At 38.3% G+C, this 23314-nt stretch overlaps 1 protein-coding gene across 6 annotated transcripts in view; it reads right to left on the reverse strand.

The window, feature by feature from the left end:
* The window catches only part of BLNK (B cell linker), a 43242-nt gene extending 21100 nt beyond the window's left edge, over positions 1–22142 (reverse strand). Inside the window, exons 1-6 of one of the 6 annotated variants that reach the window (XM_083866580.1) lie at positions 22024–22094; positions 19677–19739; positions 8816–8881; positions 3574–3630; positions 1516–1565; positions 524–564 (exon numbers count right to left, since the gene is read on the reverse strand). In XM_083866580.1, the coding sequence (XP_083722706.1) occupies positions 524–564; positions 1516–1565; positions 3574–3630; positions 8816–8881; positions 19677–19687 (225 nt within the window). In that variant the 5' untranslated portion in view covers positions 19688–19739; positions 22024–22094. Of the gene's footprint in view, positions 1–523; positions 565–1515; positions 1566–3573; positions 3633–8815; positions 8882–19676; positions 19740–22023 lie in introns of those variants that run through there. The other 5 variants (XM_083866582.1, XM_083866581.1, XM_083866585.1 and 2 more) reach the window with 5 other exon arrangements.
* Between the last annotated feature and the right edge of the window lie 1172 nt (positions 22143–23314).

Here is a 23314-nt window from a genome sequence, read left to right on the forward strand (position 1 = left end):
CTCTCCTGTTAAAAGGGTACTCAAGATCTGACTCCAGAAGGAAACTGGTCACTTCAGGCTGACAGTTGCATCATTACTTTACATGGCTGACAGCCATGAATTGCTTCATTCTAATGTTTTCTAAAATCTTTGCAGAAGTTTTCATTTTTAGTAAGAAATGGCTTTCCTCTCCTCACGCCTCCCACCCTTCCTGCCCCAAATGAAACCTCTTACTGATTTCTGAAATTATTGTTCAGTTTAGGGAGTCCCTCAATTGATGCCATGAACTTACTTATCAAAAAACCTTAGCATTTATGGCTACCATTGACTGTGCTTCTGAAAGTACTTCTAAGTTGAATGTAAAAAAATTGAGGCAGATAAAAATCAGTGGCTACTTGTGAATTAAACTGATGTAAAAAATAACAAATTTCAATATTATTTAGTTCAACCACAAGCAGATGATTTAAAAAGAATCTTTTATTATTATTTCTTGTGCTAACTTGTTGTCACAGTAACCTCCTACTAGCCCAAAATATGTACTTACAAAATCATCTGACCATTGTTCCTCTTCATTGTCTGCGTGTTCTAAACAAAACATTAGAGTTATTTAAGGAGAGGTAATAGTGAATATAAACGTTTATCTTAGATTTGTTTTTCAATCTATACTTGTCATATTCAGTTAAAAAAGAGTGAGCAAAATTTCCAAACAGTTCTGAGCAACACATCTGGTTTGGACAGAATAGTGAATTAAATGCCTTCTTGCTTATTTTTGACAAATTATTTCAGAACTGTTGGAAAAGCATTAGAAAATGACAAATTGCACATGGTCTGAACAGCAGAGCATGCACTTTACCCACAGTGTCCTGCTAATGCATTTCATTTTTAAGTAGGGGTGACAATTTCTAGATAATGGAACTCTTCCTGACGTCTGGACCCTGTACTTTCTTAGTTGGTTGAAGTGCTAAGACAGCACACTAATTACAAGTGCTCATGTTAAACAAGGAACAGCTACCTGATAATTTCCAAACTCTGTCCTGCTTTCTTCTATTCTTAACAAGATGACTGTTAACTTGTAAAAATAGCCATGAACTAGTTTGTGGGCAGTGCTGTATGATAGGCAAGTAGAGGTCTACCTTTAAGATAATTCATGATGTTATCATTACATTAATAGTATTAAGATTTTACATCTGTAATGATGCATTTCTTCAACTTCCTCTGTATTTACTTTCACAGTTTCTGTAAGGAAGGATGGGATGCAAACTCTCCTCCATTTTTACAGCAGCCAAGATACAGAACTCTGATTAAGACTGATTTTGAAAGAGTGGTTACTGTTACTCTTCATGCTGGCACAATTCATCATTTTTTTCTTGCCTTTCATTTCAGAAGTGTGAACTACCTTCAGAGTTGTTGATAATAATATCCTGTTCTCTAATTAAAAACAAATTATGAGGTAATGCATAACTGAAATCCTGTTAGGCATATAGATAGCAAATTAACACAGACATACAGTTTAAATTTACATTAATACAGCCTTACCTGAAGCATAATCCCTTTGTGGTAGACTTGGTGGTGGCTTTTTTTTAAGACTGTAAATTAGAAATATTACATTTATGATCTCAAAAGTAACCTTCAGTAGAAGGGAGCATTAGCCAGACATAAAAAAGCTGATAACAAAAGATACCTGCAGCTAAAGAAATACAGATTACCATCACAGATGCTTAGCAAGTAGCTGTAGAAGAATGCTTTGAAAATCTAGAAACTGATAAAATAATAAAATAGAATCTGAGATTTTAATATATTTTTTTCATAAGAACATATGTTGAAAGGACAGCTTCACTGCTCACCCCCATCTTCTTCATTTCCAGAGAGAGATAAGATAGGGGGCAGAGATAAATGATGATCTATTGGAATATGAAAATCTGTTTGGGTTCACAGAGGCTTTATTAAGATTATGGAATAAGAAAGTGGCATAGCACTCTCCACTTGTATTTTTAGAACTATAATTTCGCATGCACTTTATTTGATGATTAATATTTAAATGTATATCAGATCTCAGTGAAAGATTCTACTTTTTATTATTTTATGATATTATGTTGCTTTTTTGGTAAAAACTGTTACAATGGCCTCACATACCAAGTGAATCAAAAGATAATTTGTAGAAACAGTGAAATGATCTTTTTGGCTATACAGATAGATTCATATGTATGTGCATGTATATGTATCTAGCAAGCAGAAGTACACATATGCGTAAACACATATATACGTGTGTGTATATATATATATATATATGTGATTCATGTATACTCCTCCTTACTAACTTGCAGCTGTCCTAAGAAGACACTGAATTACAGTCAGTTTAATTATTTCACTACCCTGTAATGAAAGAGAAGAATTTGGGGTTAAAGTCATGATGAACAGTGCATGTGTGACATCACAGGCCAGACTGATGCTTCTGCAGAGGGAAAAAAATTACAACCCTTTGTTTTTAGTAGCCAGATAAAACATTAAGATAATTAATGACATTAAAATTATTCTTTAAAGTGACTTTTGAACATTGTCTGACAGCTTCCTTGTAGTACTGATGAGATCTCACCATGCACCTGAAGCTTTATCCACTAAACCAATGACTCCACTCATTCTTCAGTCAGGTCCTAACAAATTCATTTGCAAAAATAAGCAAATAATTTAAAAAACCCAAATCCCCAAAGAATTTAAAATGATTTTTTTTTTGGGATCTTTGAGCAATAGTTTTTACAAATGTTGCTTTACCACAAGAATTTGACACTCAATATTTAGGTCCTGAGCTTGCTGCCTAGGTGTCATTGTTCAGGTACCACTTTTACTCAGGGTGGTGGCACACTGGCACTACCACATCAACATACAAATTTTCCTGTTTTTCAAAATGCTCTGGCTACTTCTGAATTGAATTAATGGAATTCTGCTGTCAGATAGTCACCAAAAACACCCCATGCACATATCAATGAACAAATGGTGCAGGCATTGCTAAAACTCAAACAGGCCCAAACCCCCCAAACCAAGATGATTATTTTTGCAATGTTAACCTGCTTTTTAAATTATTAACAACAGTAATGATGGATAGCTGTCTCCTCAGAGGTTTTAACTTCCTGAAGCATAATGTATCTTAGTGTACAAACAGGAAATTAAAGAGCATTCTCAACAGCCCTGCTCTGGTTTTCTGTCCAGGTTAGCACAGCCATGTTAGAAAGGAAATCCCAGGGCCACTGCCAGGGCTCATCTCACATCTTAGGAAGGGGAGACCAAGACCCCTTGATGTATTTTGCAGCACACCTACCATGAGTTGTTCGGAAATGGTGAAGACTTGGAAAATAGTGGAACTAAAACAACAGTAAGAGGCTGTCTGGGTCATGGTATAAAGTACACGGCTTAGGCAATATCACACATTTCTAAGCTGCTAAGCAGAAATCTTCCACACATTGTACCAGGCCCTGTAAATCCTGGCAGTGGCCCTGGCAGAAAATGTAAATACGTTATAACGAGAGCACACGAGGTACAGAACAGAGGTCTGTGTCTAAGCAGCCTATCATGCTATGGTGCAGCTATGGAAGAGCATACCGATCCCAAGTATCTTTCCCAGTTTTGCAAATTAAGGCCACTTGTTCATTTTGGAACCTGAATATCAATAGAAGAAAAGAAATAATGTTTCTGTCACAGAGCTGAAACAGTTCACAGCCACATCTATATTTGCTAGAATCTTTTCAAGTATGTTATTTATTCTAAAATTCAAATCCACTTAAAAAGTAGTTTTCCCAGTACTGGTATGATTTTCTGAGTGCCAGAACTGGAATCCAGGCTCTTTTGAAGTGTAAACCACAACACAAGCTCAAAAGACACAATCCTATGCCAAGGTGTGGTTACCCAGCTACGGCAGACTCTGACCTCATTGTCCACACAGATCCTTGCAGAATGGCAATTGACTCTGTCCTGTGCCCTGAAGTTAATGAGAAGGGACTGGAAGAATCAAATGCCATCCTACTGAGCACACATATTTAAATGTATTTAATCCTAGTACATATATTGGAGCTTCAACAAATAACCAGGTAGCACTTGAGACATTTCATATAATGGGTTATAGATGCTTCTCACACAGAAATAGAATGCAGGGTACAGAAGTTCAGAACATGTTTTAAGAGAATAAATTATTCCATTTTAAAGCAATGTATTCCAAGATTTGCCTCTATAATATGCTGAGCTTGATCCAACAAAACATTTAAGCATGTACTTTAACTTTTCTAGCATATATGGTCCTGTAGGAACTGCAAATATTAATTATTTCAAATTTGTACCACATTTTTGTTTTCCTGCATTAAGTGAAGAATTTTAAAATCAACTGCAGCAGAGGCCTGGGTGTTTTGCTCTAGCAACACTTGTTTTTACAGGCTACACCCAGAAATATAACCAAACATACATATTTAGTAGTCCTTTACACATAGAACTTGAATTTTCCCACAGGTGTATTTCCCTACTAGTGTTTCTGGTCACTCCCCCGGCATTTAAGATATGCCTGAAAACCCCTTGTTTTCAAAAATTCTTTGCTTTTTTTGTATTGTTAAGTCTGTGGACAAAGTCCACTCCCTTCTTAGGAACCATTTTAACATAATAGTTTTTACAAAAAATATATCTTGGTATAATAGTTTTTACAAAAAATATATCTTGATATCTTTTCTGGGATGAGTATTTATAGTATGTATTACCTTTACATGCACTAGATCATCACACTTGTGATTACACAATAAAATAATTTAACTTTGCCAGAAACATTTTCAGGAGTCCAAAAGGTGAGATGGGAACAGATAAACTTTTCCTGAACTGTGTTCTCTCGCTGTGACCCAGTGGAATAGTTTCTTATAGATTTGGAATGATGCAGCAATTGTACAAGTAAGATAAAGTTAAACTGAAAGGGATTTTTTTTTTTTTGAAAATGTTATTACTACTCTTTCACACATGTTCTCACAATGTGCTATGGCAGTTACACTAATAAAAATCCCAACACTCAAAACATTCTATTCAGCTACACAGTAATTTTCATATTTCTTTAGCATAACAGTTAAAATTTGGTATTATACTTCTTCCTGTTTTCTAAGTGTGGTACAGCTTGATTTTGGTACTTTCTCTCACCGTTTGGTTCACAAAATACCACTTTTCCCTCCCCCAAGGGTTTAATTATGAATGACTTTTAGTTGAAGCTATGCAGGTTGAAGAGACATTTATTAACACAACTATTTTTCTGCCTAAAGTTACTGTCTAAATTATAAATGTTATAGAAAAATGGACCACACAACTCTGAAAAAAAGACGTAGCCAACTAAAAATCCGGGTAGAGCATCTTCATTCCATTTTTCAGGTGTGGCAAATGTTCAAGAAATGGACATATTTGGATAGTATGCAGTCAGAAACATGAGTACAAGTGCATGGCTTCTGATGGCTTTGTGAAGGATGTGATATTACAACGAGGTGAATAAATTGAACTTTTTGTTTCTTATTCAACACAGTAGGTCAGCACGTACAAAACTTTAGGTGAAGTCTTGACTTTGCTGAACGTGCAATGTGACTTTTAACACCAAGTTGTTCCACTGTTTGTTCCAGTGAACAAAGCCTAAAGGCTTAAAGCTCATGATGTACAGATGAGTACTATGTCTTTACAGCATGTTTCAAGCATAGGCAACCATCCTACATCATGAAACCTATGATTTCTCTGCTTCCCTGTTCTGTATTACCAAGGACTTGATAATGAAAAAAATGCCCCCAGCTCTCATTGTTTATACAATGCTGGCTACACTCATTGCTTCTACACCTGAGTACATAATCCTCCTTGACACTGATCTGCACAGCAGCTGGGACTCAGGGCTGTAAACAGTTTTGTATGTGATTAAGGGCAAGCAGGTGACAGCTACCCTGCAGTGGCCAATATTTTTACTGCCAGAAAACGTTGAGTTGGAATGGGGAACAAAGAGGAACTTTTAAGCAATGAAAAAACAACCTGTCTATGTCTTTCCTGTTACCAGGACTGTTTACCTGCTTTCCACAGACCTTTAAGACATGCATGGGTAGTAGATTAATTCCTCCCCACCTGCATCCCACAGATAAACTAGACTGGAGAGCAAAAGTCTTGATGCAAGATCTTTTACATTTTTGCACAATCAAGAGGCAATCCAGGTTTCAGAAGTGTTTTAACAAATACTGCTAATAAGGCTAATGTATTTCACGAATATTTGATAATTCTTTCAATTTGTGTAGCAGGGGCATACAGCATACATCTGGGTGATAACTTTAGGCTTCAGATAAGAAAATACACTATTTGAATCCCTAAAATTATTTCTACTTATAATAGGTTTGATTTTGGTTTTCTTTCCCGCACGTGGATGAGTCTATGCTACACAAAGCCCATCTTAAACCCATTTTTTCCTGCTTCAGTCACGTTTGGAACCTTGACATTTAATAAAATAATCCTTTAACTGAGATGGAAGTAGTGATCAACGATAATCACATTTTAGAGAAAGCATCTACAATCAAAAGAAAAAGCCCCCAAAGGTTGCACAGTGAGGAACACAGCCAGCTCTAACTCTGTAATATCACCTCTTGTACATATCCTTATCAGTGTTGTCAACTCATGCTTCTATTGCAAGTCTCATTATGTGCTGGGTTCAAGACTTGAACTCTGAAGTCATGTGCAAATATTAGAAATTCTTCAGTTCTTAAAAACTAAATTTCTGATCTTCATAACTGCAAAAAAGATTATTATGACTCAGATGAATCATGGTAACATCATAAAGATTATTATGTTTTTATACCTCGGTTTGTGTTCTTATAACTGGGAGAGTTGACAGGTAAACTTTGTGCTGTGTGCAGTCATACTTTGAGTTTTATGAGTCTGCTCTTTTATATATATATATTTTATCTTGAGTGAACCAAAGAATTGCAGTGATATAGCAGCAATCTTTGACACTTAATGATGGCCCTCCCAGCTTAATGTTACTTCTTCCTTTTCTGTTCTTCTCCTCTTACTCTCTAGAAAGGGCACACAATCAGACTAACAGAATTCATGTTCAGGCAACTACGGGAGACACTTTGTAGACTCAAATGATAAATCTTAGATGCTTCTGATGTTTCTGTCATCTTGCCTCTCTTTGAACTGAGTCCACTGGAACATTATTAATTACAATTAAACAACTATTGTGACTGAGGAAGCCTTTATTAAAAAGCAACAACTATAAGAAACCCTCTTTAACCCCCTCCCCTCCAAAACCCCACCAAAAGCCTCAGACAGCCTAGCAGCTCTTCCCTGTGAGCAGGTCCCAGATGAAAATCAGTTTTTTGTAGATGGGTGGTGAACACAGTGGTCACTGTGTTAAAAACAAATACACAAATTAACTTAAAACCCCAAGCAGCTGAAAGAGGGCCATTTTATGGCAAAATCTCCTTTCATGCTTGCATGAAAATAAGTAAGTGTAGCAAGTAACTGTGATTAACCGTGAACTGCAGCAATCTTAGAGTGAAAGAGGATGAGTAAAGAGAAAAAATTATCACAAAAATCTATGTGCTATATCAGGTCTTTTACCATCAGAGCCTGCTCAAGGTCTGTGGGCAGAAACACAGCTGTGGAAATGAGAGCACAAAGGAGGGCTTGGGGGCCAAGATTACCCTTCCTGTCTGGGGAACAGGAGAGCTGGGCAGTCCTGCTGCTCCTGGGAGTGTATCCCCCTCCTCTGGCAGGTCCAGCAGCTGCCCCACAAACCCAGCCCTGCCTGGGCTGGCAAGAGGGGAAAGAGCTGAGCCAGCCTGGCTTTACAGAGCTCTGGCACAGCCAAAACAGGCAGGGCCAGGCTGCCTCTGCCAAGAGCTGACTGATGGCTTGGTATATACCAAGAATTGGCTGTTTCCCCTGAACTGAGCCACCATGGTCCCTCTTTAAAAACAATTTAAAACAATTTTTCCATATGTCTTTTATGTACAAGAGGTGTATTTCTAGTGTTTAATGTGGTTGTCCTGGAAACACTGCAGACAGGGTGTTGTAATTAACTTCTAAAAGTACTTAATACTTTTGTTGCCAATGACCCATGTAAAGAAACACATCTGAATGAGAAAATCACATCCAAATGGAATTTCAATGCAAATGAGCTGTTGCATTAAGAAAAGTGTGCTAAATAGCTAATTGCCTTAAATAGATGTTTGACTGGAAACAGTGAATAGTGTATTCATTTGACAAGGATGCAAAATTACTGGAATTTCTTTCTATGTATAAAGACATATGAATATTTTATGGTACTTTCATGCACATGACACCATCTGCATGTTGTTCAGCACATCTTACTAGAATAAGGGTGCTAGGTAATGCTGGATTTTGTTTTATGAGACTGAAACACAAGAGAACTTAGCATTTTTATGGGAATTTTAAGTATGATGTCTGACCAGTTGGTTCAAGGTGGAGCTCAAATTCAACTTAATTACAGCAGGAAGCCTGAACAGTTGCCTAAGGAGAAAGGCACACATGCAAACAGTAAGCAATGACCATTTCCAGCCAACATTCAAAAAAAAAAACTCAGGCTCTTCACTCAAATACTGTTATTTCAAGGCCACAAACACAACCTATCATTGGACTCCAGTTCTGCAACACCTTTATGATAGTCTTATACTGATGATAATTCTGCAAGTTGCAGTCTGAACTGAAGCTCTTTCCATGCACTGAAGTACATCCCTCTGGAATGACATGGTCCCATCACTAATGTACCACACACCACTGTGCTCATAATCCAAACTCCCCACATTAATAAAACTAGGGATTGGCATTGCAAACTTACTTTTTGAACTTGTTTATTATCCCACTTTCATTTTTCTTGATGTCATGCACCATCTTTTGAAGCTTCCTGTAAGATATTAAACAAAGCCAGCATTAAATTACCAAGTGGTTGAACAGCCATTAATATAAATTAAGAAAAATATGCTCAATATATCGTCAATAAGTAGTTTAATTGCTAAGCCATTTGTGCATGAAGTTTTCCTTCCTTATTAAGTATTCTAACATTATTTCTGTTATCCTTCTTCTAAATACAATTAAGTATGGTATAAACAATCAATTTAAGAGTAAGTGCATCAGGAAAAACTAAATCCTTACCTAAATTAATAGTTTAGAATATTTAAATGTTAAGATTTTATCTAGAACTGACTTTACAACTGCAAAGCTTTAATGGCGATGCCCTCTGATTTCTGACCATAGATGGAACACTTAAATATAATGAGAATAATGGACAAATAATTCACAAGCACATCTTTAACTCCTGCTGAAAACTCAAACTATTAATTTAAGCAAAATGATACAGTATTACCTGTTAATATAAAGAAATTAATTACTTATAATTGTGAGAAACAGGTGTACAGCAAAATGCTCCAAAATTTCCAACAACAATGTACTACACCTATAAGAGTAGCTTGGATTATTATCTAAACTAACCAGATACATTAAATCTGAGGTGAAAAGCTCAGAAGAACTTCTGCTTTTCTGTTGTATTTGTTGAGGGTTTATTCTTAACAGATTCAACTTCTGGTTCTGCTTGAAACATCAGAAATAGCCATCATCTGCAGTTTGCTGTTTCTGTGTTGTGCCCCAGCTGGCACCTGGCAGTGTCTATAAATGAAAAGTAATGAGGAATGAAAAGAATGAGAGGAGATCTAAATGGTTTAGTTCTAGTTTGGGGAGAATGGTTGTAAGTGTTTCTTTCAAAAAGGCTTGCCAGACTTCAATCAGGGATGGATATCAGCACCAGTTACATTTCTTTTGTTGTTTGTCAGAGATAGGACTCACCAACAAAAATATAACTGTAGATTTTTATCTGAATATTGCTTATTGCTCATCACTGACACTAATATTTTTACATTACCAAAATTATTACTTTATTTTGAAAAAAGGTGGGCTTTTTCACATTACTGGTTTTATTCTATATTGTCATTTATTTGCTAAAAAATATTCACACACACATGCAAATAAGATCCAGCACAAAACTGGTAAGTACAAGTATCTGAATTAGTTGGCTTTTCACTTATTTAGGTGATCATATTTAGGTGAATTGATTGGAGCATCATGGATATTCCATGAGTCTTGAATAGGGCTATAGTTTAAAATATAATTTTATTACATATTTCTATTTAAAAATGATGCATTAAAATTAGGAAATCACATGCACTAGTGCTATTATGATATTTTTTCCATGAAGATGGACTGATATGAAAACATTCCCATTTTTTGCATAGTGAAATCTCTTAAAAATCTGTTTCTTATTCCTGATTCTTTTTCTGGAGGCATTTAGATTTCTAATTACAACCTTGATAAATTAGAGTGTACCTAATATGCATTAGTGTGAAATTTTTCAGTGTTTAAAGCTACGTAGCTCTTATAGGAGATGTTAAAATACTTGTTTGTTGCCTCTGGAGAATTTAACTTGTCTGAAGCCTGTGAAGTAAGCAGGTAAGTGCACTAAGTGGGAAGTGTAGGAAGTCATCAAGCACAGCTGATCTCCAGTTCAAGTGGAATCCCCTTTGACCCACAGAGTTGAATGAGCTGCAAAAACCAGTCTGTCCAGTTAGCTGGAGGCTGAAATTTCTTGACGTGCCAGGCCATATAAAAGGCAACAACTGGAAAGTTTTAGAGTTGTCTGTCTGATCTGTGATCTTAGAGAGACAGAAGAAAAGCTGAGAGGCAGATAGAAAACACTATGACAAGAGGATTCTCCAAATCTTAAGGCACTCAGTCCCAACGGCCATTCCAGAGCGATGAGGAAAGTGAAGCACAGAAGGGCATTTATACACCTGAAGTTTTGACTGAATCTACATATCTGCTTAGCACTGAAATACTTGTTGAATGGCTCTCAAATACTGGATTATACTCCACTTAAAGGGGTTTGTTGTGAGAGGACCTTTCCAGAGCAGCAGCCCTGAGAGTACATCCCTCTGGAATGACATGGAAATGAGGGCTCTCATGGCCCAGTGTAGGCAGCCCTTGTGTCAGGTACATAACTACAATCTCTTTCCTCACATCATGTCTGAGTCAGGACCTCGTTACCAACTAATGTTTGTTCTCCAGTGTTCTTTTGGGATGAGCAGATACTAGAAACACTCAAGGACCTCCATCAGCCAGTACTGTAAATAAAAATAATGAGTAATGCTTGTCTTACTTTGCATTGCATATAATTAAAGATAATCAAGAGGTAAAACTTAAAGTTGCTTCTTTAACTGCAAGCTCCAACTCTTCATTAAATCCGCTTGGGATCTTTTTATGCAAAATTAAGTTTACAGATAAAGGTGCAGTCTGTGTTACTGCTAATTTTTGAAACCACATTGCAGCAAGAGATATTTTGAGATTCATTTTAATTGTAACTTGTATAGACTGGATGGGACCCTTTGATCAGGATCTCATGGCACACAACAGATTCTCAAAGTTCTACAGATAGTAACTTTGGAAGTCTTGGCTGTAGGTGCTTCTAAAAAGTTTTAGGTTTCTTACAAATACATTAGAAATTCTACAAGTTGGAAGGAATAAACAGAAAGACAGAAACCTAAACCAAAACACTTTTTAGCCCTGTGTTGCTATTTTTGTAGCTAAAACTCCAGTAATTCAGAATTATCAGATCTATTGCCAAATGGGTCACTAGCTGTGATACACACATGAAGGAAGGTGGAAAGTTTTACCATGGTAAATACCATACATCCTGAAAGATGGATTTGCTGTGTAACAAAATACCTTGCTGCACTCAAGGACTGGCAAAGCTGCCTGGAGATAAAACAAAATGAAATAAACCCACCCTCTCTTTGATCTGGTCACAGCTCAGCTTAGGAGGAATATATGATGAAGTGAGGATGATGAGTAGACCTGGCCTGTGACACATCCCCACCTTCAAGCATCACCTGGAAGCCTTTGGCTCTTTCGCATACACACTATCCTATAAAAGCTTTACAAACGTAAATAGTTTTTAAATAGAAAAATGAAAAATAAAGTGTGTAACAAGTTTAACTCAGATATGAGATGAGGTACAGAGCCTCTAGACTTGAGAAGGAGAAGTCTGTCTTAATTTCAGACAGATTTTTGTGTAATATGGAGTTCTCCTACGATTTAGACTAGTTTTTGTGAAATTGTATTTATGGGTATTATAAATCTGTGAAGACATTTACCAATATGTATTCTGTAGATTAGTTTATTAAGGCTCAGAGCAGTCAGCATGAGTGGCTCCCCAGTGGTCATGACCTGTCCCTGCTCCTGGAAACAGGGAGGGATCTCCCGTGGGCATCCGTTCACCCACTTGTGCACAGGGAACCCAGTACGTGCCCTTCAGTGCAGCTGTCAGTGTTTATCTGTGCTGTGTCACCTGGGCAGCGACAGCCCAGGGCAAGAGTATTTTCCAGGGTCTCTGGAGTGGGCAGAGGGACACAATTGCTTCGGGGTGTCTGGCTGTGAGCACTTGTAGCTAATGTTTTTGGAAACAGGGCTGACTGCAGCATCAGCAAGGAGTGGCAGCAAAACAAAAACTAATTTTAAATTATTTACAGGAAATTTTCTATATCAGAAAATTTCTATATCACAAGCATACCTATTTCTGTTTATCTGGGGGATGAAAATTGTACCTTCTTACATTTCTGGTCTTTACAGGACTGTCTGAATTACCTGTTTTGCCTCTTGAAAAATCCCCATCAGTAGTCACAAACCAGTTTCTTTAGTTAAAGAAGAGCAGAATTTTGAACATGAGATATTGCCAGGTTTGCTAGGGTAGCTTTACAAGAAATATTGACACATTCAACATTAAGGGACCTGCACCTTCCTTCTCCTCCTCTTCACATCACTTAGGTCTTTACCTTGAAATGGTTTTAAAATAGTAAAAATAATTTTAAAAATAAACACACTGTAAATTAGATATTTTGAATGCCAATCAAAGTTCTTATGCCTTTTTGGGTACATCTGTTTCTCACTGACAGGACACCCTGTAGTTCTGTGCCTAGAAAGTCACATTTTCTGAAGATTACTGTGACCATTCACTTAAAGTAAGACTGTGGGCAGGTGTAGCACTCAATTTTGGCTTAAAAAAAGCAGATCACATTAAAACAAAAAATTGTTGTTTTTCAGAGTTTTTGTTTGTTTGTTTGGGTTTTCAGGGAAATACTTGGCATTAGAAACCTAGAATGGGATTTAGTAAATTCAAATTTAGACTTAAAACAAAAAAATCTCCAAAAATACCCACTTGCCTCAGCTATAAAGTTTTACAGGAAAGAACCACAAACAGAAAGCAAGGAAGAGTGTAACAAAATTTGGAGAATAAAAGCCAAGTTATTAGAAAATAAAAGCCAAAACTTAAAGAGCAGAAACTAAAAATTATTACAGCTACCTCTGTTATTTAGAAACCCCCCCACATTAAAATATGAAATTAAAGAAAGAACAGTATGCCCAGAGCCCTCCTTTATGGCTTCTCACAGTACAATTATTCCACCACCTTCTCCCCAGCTGGTCTTTGTTTTGTGTTTCTGTTCTCCTTCAGTTTTATAAACAGTTATGCAGGTGACCAAATTAAGAAAGAAAGTTGTTTCTGGACAAAGGGGAAGAGTCCTTCCTTTTCGGGGGAGAACCTGCTCACTCAGAAGGAGATTTGTAAAAGGACCACTTGAGATTTTGAAAAGCATGAAGCTCTTAAGTTGAAATATCTTCTCAAATTGAACTGACGAACTAGAACCTTTCCTATGGCAGGCTTCTATGAAAGCAATGCTCCTGCCATGGCCTTTGTGGAAGAACATGGATTTTGGTGAACTGGGTGTCTTCCTTAGAAGTATTTTCATATAACTTGTCAGTTTGTGCCTCAAAGACAATGGGTGGGGGAAGAGGAAGTTTGATATGGAGGTGGTGACTTGTGGCACCAAACATCCATTCAAGGCACTGAGCCTTTGATCTTTATCTGTAAAGCTGTCTCAAAGCTGTGAAGAAAAGTTCAAAGAGGTTTGCTTATCAGGAGAAGTCAATTACAGCTACCTATCTAGAGGAAAAAAGAATAAGGAATTGTTTTCACTCATCTTTGGGAGATTCACAAAGGGGAATGACAATAGTTTATATTCATTTTGACAAGAGTGTTGATTTTTCAAAGTCTTAGAAACATCTTAATTCTGCTCACTTTTGAATCATCCATTATTTTGCCTAAAGACAAACCCCATAGAGCAGGTGTGTGTTTACATATACACACAGAAGCATAGAAAGGCTAAATATTGATTATATTTTTCATCTTTCATTTGTCCTTTACATAATCTTTACAAAAAAGCCGTCAGTCCTCCTTGTACCGGTAAGTATTAATATTCACTGAGTAAATAAAAAATGTAGCATGTAAGGGGATAACACATCCTTGACAGAAATCATGCCTAGCATGAAAGTAGAGTGTAAATACTTTGGGGTCATTGGGAGTCCTGCATATTAAAAGAACCCATTCTAGGTTTACAATGCTAAGCATGTGAATTTGCCTGGAATCAAACAAATCAAAAACTCAAAGATTTGGACACCTTTTCCCTCTTATGCAGATTGCTCTCCCCTTTATCCCAACTAAATAACACTGACAGTGTAAGGAATACAGAAAATAATTAGTATTATGATATGTAAGTGAATATTATATGCCACTTCTTGACATAAAAAGGTAAAGAACGTTTTTTGTTCTGTAACTGACCTGCTCTGTTTTGAGGTGCTTTTTTGGTTTACTGATCTCTTTTTTGCACCAGCTGTCTGGATATAAGTTAATGCATTATAAAACAAACAAAAAAAACCCACACAAAGAAGCCACATTTTAAGACTTATTCCACTTTTCTGGAAGTTTTCCAAGTAGCAGAAGGAAGCTCAACACATCATGCTACTCTAAAGTACAGTTCCAGTTAAAACTAAGTGAATACTGTAGTACCCTACAGCCTACAGGTCACTAAAGGAGAACAAGGGCAGAAATTTAAAAGAATTAAGTGGCTTTTATATTTCAACAAGAAGAGAAAGCAGAAAGGCATTGTAGAGAAATGAATAAAGACAGGATCTGGTATGGACCCAGAATGTCATCACTGCCAAACACTGCTGTACTTGGGTTGAAAGTGTTGCTCAAGCTACAGAAGCATTGTACCCATCATAGATGTGGGGTGGCACTGACAGGGAGGCTACTCATGGACAGTTTTGTTTATTTTGTTCTGAAGCCAATCAAATTTTGTTAAAACTCTGGAGAAATTCCCTAGCTGGTCCCTATGTCAGTGTAATGGAGCCCACATGGGCTGCCATTGAAAGGGGAAATTCCACTCTTCTCTGCCCTGGTGCTTCCCCAGCTCTGATGAATCATGGGACTTCCAGCTGGGACACTTAACTTCTTTTTTCTTTTGCCAATTTAGATATCAGCAGGATCAGATCCAGCTCTGTCATGTGGTCACTGGAACCCAAGTGCCAGTGAGAGGCAGAGAGGGGCAGGATGAGCAGGGCATGGGAGGGTGGAAGAAAGGGACCTGCTCTTTTGGCAGCAGCTCAGACTTATGCCAAATTCAACTGGCTACATAGCTACAGCTTCAGTAGCACTTTGTTGCCTCTGTGATTCTTACAGAGATGCCTACAGCATCCCTATTTTAAGATAGGAAGGAAACATTCAGCCACATGGTACAGCCTCTTGTATTAATAGCTTACTTCACCCAGTTTCCCCTTGAATTAAGCTTGAAAAACATATACTCGTGTTTTTTATATTATTGCCTCAGGATACATTATTTCAATTCTTTCTAAAGTATTTACTGTGTAGTAATTTATGTTGAGGTCATAAACTTGTAGCATTGCACATCTGGCTTTGCTTATGTCTGGAAAATAAACTTGTTCAAAATGTATATATGAACCAATTAGGATAAAGATGCTAACAGATTTTTCAAGCTTCTGTTACTCCTCACTAATTTATGGCACACACCAAACATATTTACGTTACATCTTCTTACAGTTTACCAAAAATCTAAGATGATGCCCTAGAGCCAAATGGGAAAATACTATCCCTTTTAGCCACTGTTTTTCATCAGTTTTTCAATTCTCTTGTCTGTTGAGCATATAAACAATATGGTTTTCCAGCGGGGCTTTTTTTGCAATGATTTATGATTGTCATATTTGCCTTCCAAAAGCAAAACATCTATCACGTTTTAATGTCCTGCACAGTACATAGGTTTTGAATGACTCTGGAAAACACAAAACTGCTTTGTTCTGGAATCAATGTATCACTGAGTACCTGCAATATCATATTATGATTTAATATCTAGCACTCTACACAGCTGTATGGGGTATATTTATAAACTAATGGTAAAAAATAGTTTTGCCACATTTGCTGGAATGTTGGCCATGAAAATTAATTTATTTGGTTATTTGCTTGGCTCTTGATAACTTTTTATTTTACCAAAAACCCCTCAAAAAACCTAAACCATTAGATCAAATCAAATTACTCACTTTTGCTGAATAACCGACAGTTGCAGGACAAGAACAGAGTCATTTGTGATTGCTGTGGTTGACAAATGCTTCTACTCTGGACAGCTATTTTGGCAGAACTACAGTGTCACTACAAGGCCTTTTTTTATTTGACTTAATAATTTTATATGACTTAATAATTTTGCCAGCACAGGTAGAATAAAGCTATAGGTACCATATAAGCATAGCTGATCTTGTGAACAGATTACACCCTCACACTGCTGTCTACCTGCAGAGATTAAAGCACGGCATCTCTTGATCGTTTCAATATTATTATATTGCATCCTTTTGTCCATATTGCCATACTTTTGTTTAAAACACACATAGATCACAGTCACACTTAAACTTTTCCATAAACAGCATTATAGGCGAGAAATTCCATGTGAGAATAAATTCTGTGTGGTGGTGCAGTTCGGGTTTTGTTCCTCCCTTCACTTTGCGGGTGGGTGATTTTTTTTATTTTTGTTTTTATTTTAATTTAATTTTATTTTTTGGTCTTGTGTTGTAAAACTTAATATGTTTCAGGTTTGGTTGTTTTGATTGGTTGGTTTTTTTAACCTGGGGATCGGTCCAGGTAGGATGACATAGCTGGAAAGAAGAAAAGAAGATTTAAAGGGATTGGTAGAACGAACTGGTTGTGCAGAGAGAAGGGAATAAAGAAGGACAAATATAGATGGGATGGAGGCTATGCTGTGCTGAAGCGAGGTCAGAGGGAGAAGCAAGAGGATTTGACTGGAGAAGTCACAGTGAGCGAAAGAATGGATTTTTGCAGTGGTATTTGGAGAAATTTGCATTTCCTATCTCATTTCATTCCAAAGTCCAGAGATGAGAGAGAGATTAATGAACTATTTCAGCTGACAGAAAACTAGAGGAAATAGAGACTATAAAACTTTATCTTTTAATCAAAATCCTGTGCTTTGTATGGCAAACAGAAAAAACTTTTGTTTGTGCTCATCAGCACAGCAAATGTAGCCAGTGACCTCCTTTTCCCTGTTCCTGTGAAACAACTTTGAATACTGCAGATCACTGAACTGTGATTTCATGTGATGTTACATTCAGCCTACATTTTGGTGGGCTAAAACAGGGGTGTGCCACAAAAGCTGCTGTCACCACAGAGTGATACTGTGCAGTGGAAAGTGGTCAGGAGACACTGGAAGCTGAGACAGGAGGTGGCTGTAGGTGGCAGTGGGTGGTGAAGACCAGAAGACCTTCACAGTTATGGTCTTAGGGCAGATTAGACTTGCTAGAAAGAGAACACCAGAGCAGGTAGAAGAGCAGAAGTGAGGCTGAGAGAACTGGGATTGTTCAGCTTGGAAAAGGCAAAGCTTTGGGGTGATCTTACTGCAGCCTTTCAGTAACTGAAATGGGTCTACAGGAAAGCTGGAGAGGAGCTGATCACAAGGGTATGTAGTAACAGGACAAGGGGGAATGGCATCAAACTGAAAGCAGTTTGGATATTAGGAAGAAATTCTTCACTGTGAAGAGTGAAGGCACTGGAACAGCTCCAGTGGTGAGGCACTGGAACAAATTGTCTTCAGAACTTGTGGCTGTCCCATCCCTGGAATTGCTCAAGGCCAGGCTGGATGGGGCTTTGAGCAACCTGATCTAGTGGAAGTTTTCTCTGCCCGTGGCAGAGGGATGAGAACAGGATAGTCCCTTTCACCCAAACCACTGAATGATTTTATCATTTGCAGAGCCTTTCCTCTGGACTCTATGTAACTAATAAGAGGTTGAGATATTGAAGTTGGATGTGGGCTTTGATGCCTAATTCTGTCATGGGGAACATTCTCTAGGTTAGTTTGAAATTCCAGTTTGTTTCTTGCTTGAGTTTATTTTTGTTCTTTTGCCCTGTTCAAGTTCATTGAGGCAATAAACTAAGTTAAAATTTGCCTTGAAGAAACAGATTAAGTTTCTAAGTCTGTTTGCTACCACTAAGAGGAATTAGTAGAACTACTATAAAAAAATATTTTCTTACAGCACAAAACAAATATTGAGATATTCCCCAAACATTGTCTCCAAAAGTAAATGCTCCCTATGGTAAAGCATCTTATACATAGGAGGTGCCAGTTTACAGCTAAATATCATATCAATCCCAAATGAATTAATTTTGTACTATACACTTTCAAGAAGGCATATTGTCAGAAGACCCTGTTAAATAAAAAGGCCTAGTAGTTACAGCCAAGCTACCAGTAGAAAATTACTGAAGACCATGAATACCTCCAAGTTTGATAGACAACAGACATCCAGGCCTCTTGATTTTCACAGAATTAGGACTTTAACCCTTCTGTTTAACATGGGGGACTAATACAAAATCCTGCAAAAAACCCAGACACACTTGTTCAGCCTGAAAAAAGTAAATTGCCAGTTTATTTCCACTTCCTTTTAAGAGGGCATTATGCTTGGAGATAGAGATTTTAAACATTTTTTTTTTTCTGGGGTCAGAGACTGACTGCTGCAAATTAATGAAGTCATATGAAATTAACATGAAACTGTACTCTTGGAAAAGGCTGTTTGCAATCTGGAACTTGCTGGCTGCATGACCTCAGGCAAGTGAAAGCATGTGGCACACTTTGGTTTGTGCTATGGTTTGCCCATCACCACAGTGGTGATGATGCCTTCAAAAGGACTTTGTGCTTCACAGCAAAGCCAGCTACAGGCATAGGGCCACCATGAAGGTTTGTGGTCATAATGAAAAAATGCAGCAAGTCTGAAGAGATGCTGTGACACAGTCACATATATAGAAATTATTTATATACCAGGAATCATAGGCTTATAGACTAGGGAAGTTAAACCACAAAAGAGTCTGCAAGGCTAGGGCAGTCTTTTGTTTTGAGCTGTTAACTTCCCCTTACCCACGCAGCCCACTGTCCCTGATCATGAGTGCATCTATTTCTGTATGTTTGCAGTGTAAATTTTTTCCCCTGAAGTTCAGTCTGAAATCCAGGCACACTAGAGCTTGCCATGACATCATGGCTATTGCTCACGTATTCACTCCACTCTTTGGGAAACAATTCAAAGTAGCAAATTACTTGTATGCACCACAGATTAGTTTCTCTCACAGTAGATAACCAAGCCTTTGAATTAATTTTTCCTGACTATAAGGAAGCAGTTAGAACACAGAATGTACTCTGAGGGAATACTTGTATAATACTGTGCATGACTTATAAGAAATACTATATAGAAATTACTACCAGAATTCCATGAAGTTCCAGCATTACTGTCCAACTATTACTGGAGTTAATTGAGTGGCTTAGCTGCAAACAATGTACATACATTGTTAGGCAGACAGGCACATAAGAACACATATAGTTCTAATTGTTGCAATAAACTTAACAAATGGAACATGTTAAGAATTCAGATCTGATGTAAGATTTGCTAATGCAACAAAAAGCTAGGTCTGGTAGGCTCAACTATACCCATGGAAAATAGTTAAGCAAAACCACATAATATCTAGGTTTTCAGATCTACACTTAAAAAAAAAAATCAAAAGATCCTCTCTCAGACACTGACTCAACAGTAGTGCTTTTTAAACTTTTGCTGCTACAGAGCAGAAATTTTAAGAAAGCTGTCTTTAAAAATGCAAACTATAATCACATAAATTGAAACTATGTTTGAGAGGAACATTTCTTGGCATTGAATCATAGCGTATGAAGAAAAGTATGTTTTTGACATAACCATGTAACATTCAGTACAAACTCTGAACCATCTATGTGTGTTCTATGCAGACAGATGTGGTATTAGGAAGTCAACTGCACTGTCAACAGCTCACAGAGCACGAGGGGGTATCCAGGGGTTTCAGAGGAGGAGGAAGAGGCTCCCATCACGTTGTGCTGATCTCTTCCTGTATTTGCACATCTCTCAAACTTATCCTATGGATATCTGCTCATCAAAAGTTCTGCCTTAAACCATGAGGTTTTAAAATTCTGATACCACAGTAAGATTTTGTAGCCCATCTCCAAGTTTCTAAGGGGTATTTCAACATGCTCGAGTTGAAGCAAGCGTGTCCACTAGGTGTGGTGAGAACATTCACACACCTGAGAAACTCCTCCTCCTCCATTCCCCGCACAGACAGGCTGAATTGGCCATGAGGAGAGAGAAAAAGTAACTTGTAACACTTTGGGTTAATACAGGAAAGCAGAGCTACCTCTTTCTCTTCCCTATTTTACAACAATATTAAAACCTCAGATGAGATGGAGAGTGTCATCTACATGAAGACGGTGTGGTGCTGCCTTTCAGGTTTTAGGGCTTTTGAATCAGTTCACCAAAAAGTTGTGGGCTGTTATAACCCTCACATATAGACCCACTTTAGATATTTGAAGGTAATCCTGCTTTAATTGTTTGCTAAAGTGCAGAAGATGAATCCCAACTACTATTTTATGACAGCAAGAGGGTGTGTACTTTATTTTTTTATGTACCAGAAATGGATGGAATCAGGCCGTCCAACTTGTTATTTAAAGATAGCTAATTTAGACCAACACTGAGCTCTGACACCACTTAAAACAGTTTAGACTGCTTAAGGTGGTAAATTGCAGAAAATGAGGAAATTCCCTGTGTTCTTCCCCCTGTCCACTGAGCCTTCCATGGAGTTTTTGCCTGGGCTTGGGATGCAGCCTGCTTGGCTTTCATTGGATGTGCCTGGTTGGGGAGTGTAAGTGTCACTGCAGCTCTGTGAGTACACACCCCCCACAACAATATTTCAACAGTATGGAAAGAGTAGATATCAACAAACTGCATTCCATCAAAATTAGCTTTACAAGGGATTATTCCAGTTTGCATGAGAGTTTCTGGGGAGAGGGAGAGAGACTTGAGAAGGGTTTATAAGTTAGTATTGAGTGCTTAAGGATGACTTATTTTAGGAAAAAATATATTTCAGTATTTCATTCCTATTTTTTCAGAGGAGGAAAAGGATTCAGCGTTACTTTAATCTGAAACAGAACTTCTTTTAACTATTCGGAAACACAAAAAAGTCATGATGAAAGAGCCTGGAGGTGCCAACTGTACCAGCACACGAACCGAGACACACTAAAAATACCACAGTAATGGCCAGCTTCTGCTTTTTTCCTCTCAAACCCTGTACTTAACATTGTTCTCCTTCACTCGGGAACATTTCCTGTTTTCCAGCTCCCTCTATCCCCCCAGTTCTTTCGAAGATTAGGAAACATCACAGAACTGGCAAAAGCCATCTTCCTAAGACATTAAAGCATTAAGCAATTAATTTCTATCTAATCTGCATAAGACTCACACATCACAATGAGTCACGATTTCCTTACAGCTCCGAAAAGAGACACTGAAAACACTTCTCTTTGCGCTGCAGGTGAAGCCGACAGACATTTTGCTTTGAAATCTCTGTTACCCACTCTGGACCTGTGTTTACCTCCCGCCACTTCCCTGCACCGCCCTGACCTGGGGTAAAAAAAATGGGTAAAAACTGGGTAAAGCTCCATTTTGCTCTAAAAACTCCTGCCAACTTCCTCGTCCCGCGGCGCCTCCCGTTCCCCCCGCTGCTGGTCCCTTCCCGCAGGACAGAGCGGGCCCTACCTGAGCTTCTCCCCGGCCGGCACCGCCAGCCTGTTGAGCCTGTCCATGCCCTGAGCGCTGCCCGGGCTGTCCCCCCGCCGCTCCGCTCCGGCCGCGCTGCCCCAGCCTCTCCCTCCCCGTCCCGGGGCACCGGCGGAGGAGGGACCGGGGCTGGCCCCGCCCGGGCCGGGCACAGGTGGCCGCGCAGGGGCCGAGGAGGAGCCTCGGGAGCGGGGCTGGCCCGCCCTGCCGTGCCGGGGTCAGGACTCGCTCCCTGTCACTGCCCAGCCCAGGGGGCTTGGCCGGCTGCGGGAGAGGTGCAGGTGGCCTGATTCCCCTCCTCGCTCCTCCCCATTCCCGGTGAATTTGTGCCATTGATTTATTAAAAAACTATGGATATTGATCTAATACTAATATCTAACTATGACGGACAAAGACTCTCTAACAGTTTAAAGTTAAAAAGTGTATGTTTATTACGACGCCGGGCAGCGTGCGGGATCGCTCCCAAATACACACCACAATTTACAGATCATCACAGGGTCTTTTATCTACAGGAGTATTGAATACACAAACTACAAATGCACATTCATAACCCTGGTACATCCCATTCCCCGCTTCGTATGGTAATTAGCCCAAAAAGCCATCAAGCATGCGTAGTTTGTTCTTTGAAATGGGTCGGTGGTCTTTTTTATAGGGTGGGGTCCTAAAATGATGAAGTAAGATGGGTCTTCCTCCCTTGAGTTTTTAACCTTTAGTGTTAGTGACAGCTGAATCCTGTTTTTTTCCAGGACTGTTTGATTTATGATTGTATTGTATTTATGAGGTCTATTGATTATTCAGGATGCAAAAGCCCAGTTTGACAGCTTTCATGATTTATCAGTTTCTTCTAAGATTTATCAGTTCCTTCAGTCTGGCTTCTGTTAGCAAAAGGGAAGTCCTAGCTACATTATCTTAGCCCTATCTATTTTGACTACAGTCTTTAATTCGTTTAAATCAATGCCTCACCATGGTGCCTGGGAACTTTTCCGAGGTTCCCCATTAAAATCCCCATCATTGTATCCCCATTATTTGGAATGTAACTGTAAAAAAAAAAAAAAAAAAAAAAAAAAAAAAAAAAAAAAAAAAAAAAATCTTACCTTAGTTTTAAACTAAGGCAGGAGAAAACCCTGATCCTTCCAGAGATACAGCAAAGCTGTTCCCACCCAAGATGCAAGCAGCTCGCTGTGTTTTATGGCTCTGATATCTCTGAACCTGGGACTTTTTGCTCAGTCTTAAGCTCAGCCATATTTTCCTCTATAAAGATGAACTTTGG

This window comes from Zosterops lateralis (assembly GCF_965231275.1).
Source record: "Zosterops lateralis genome assembly, chromosome: 8".
In the NCBI taxonomy this organism is placed as follows: Eukaryota; Metazoa; Chordata; class Aves; order Passeriformes; family Zosteropidae; genus Zosterops; species Zosterops lateralis.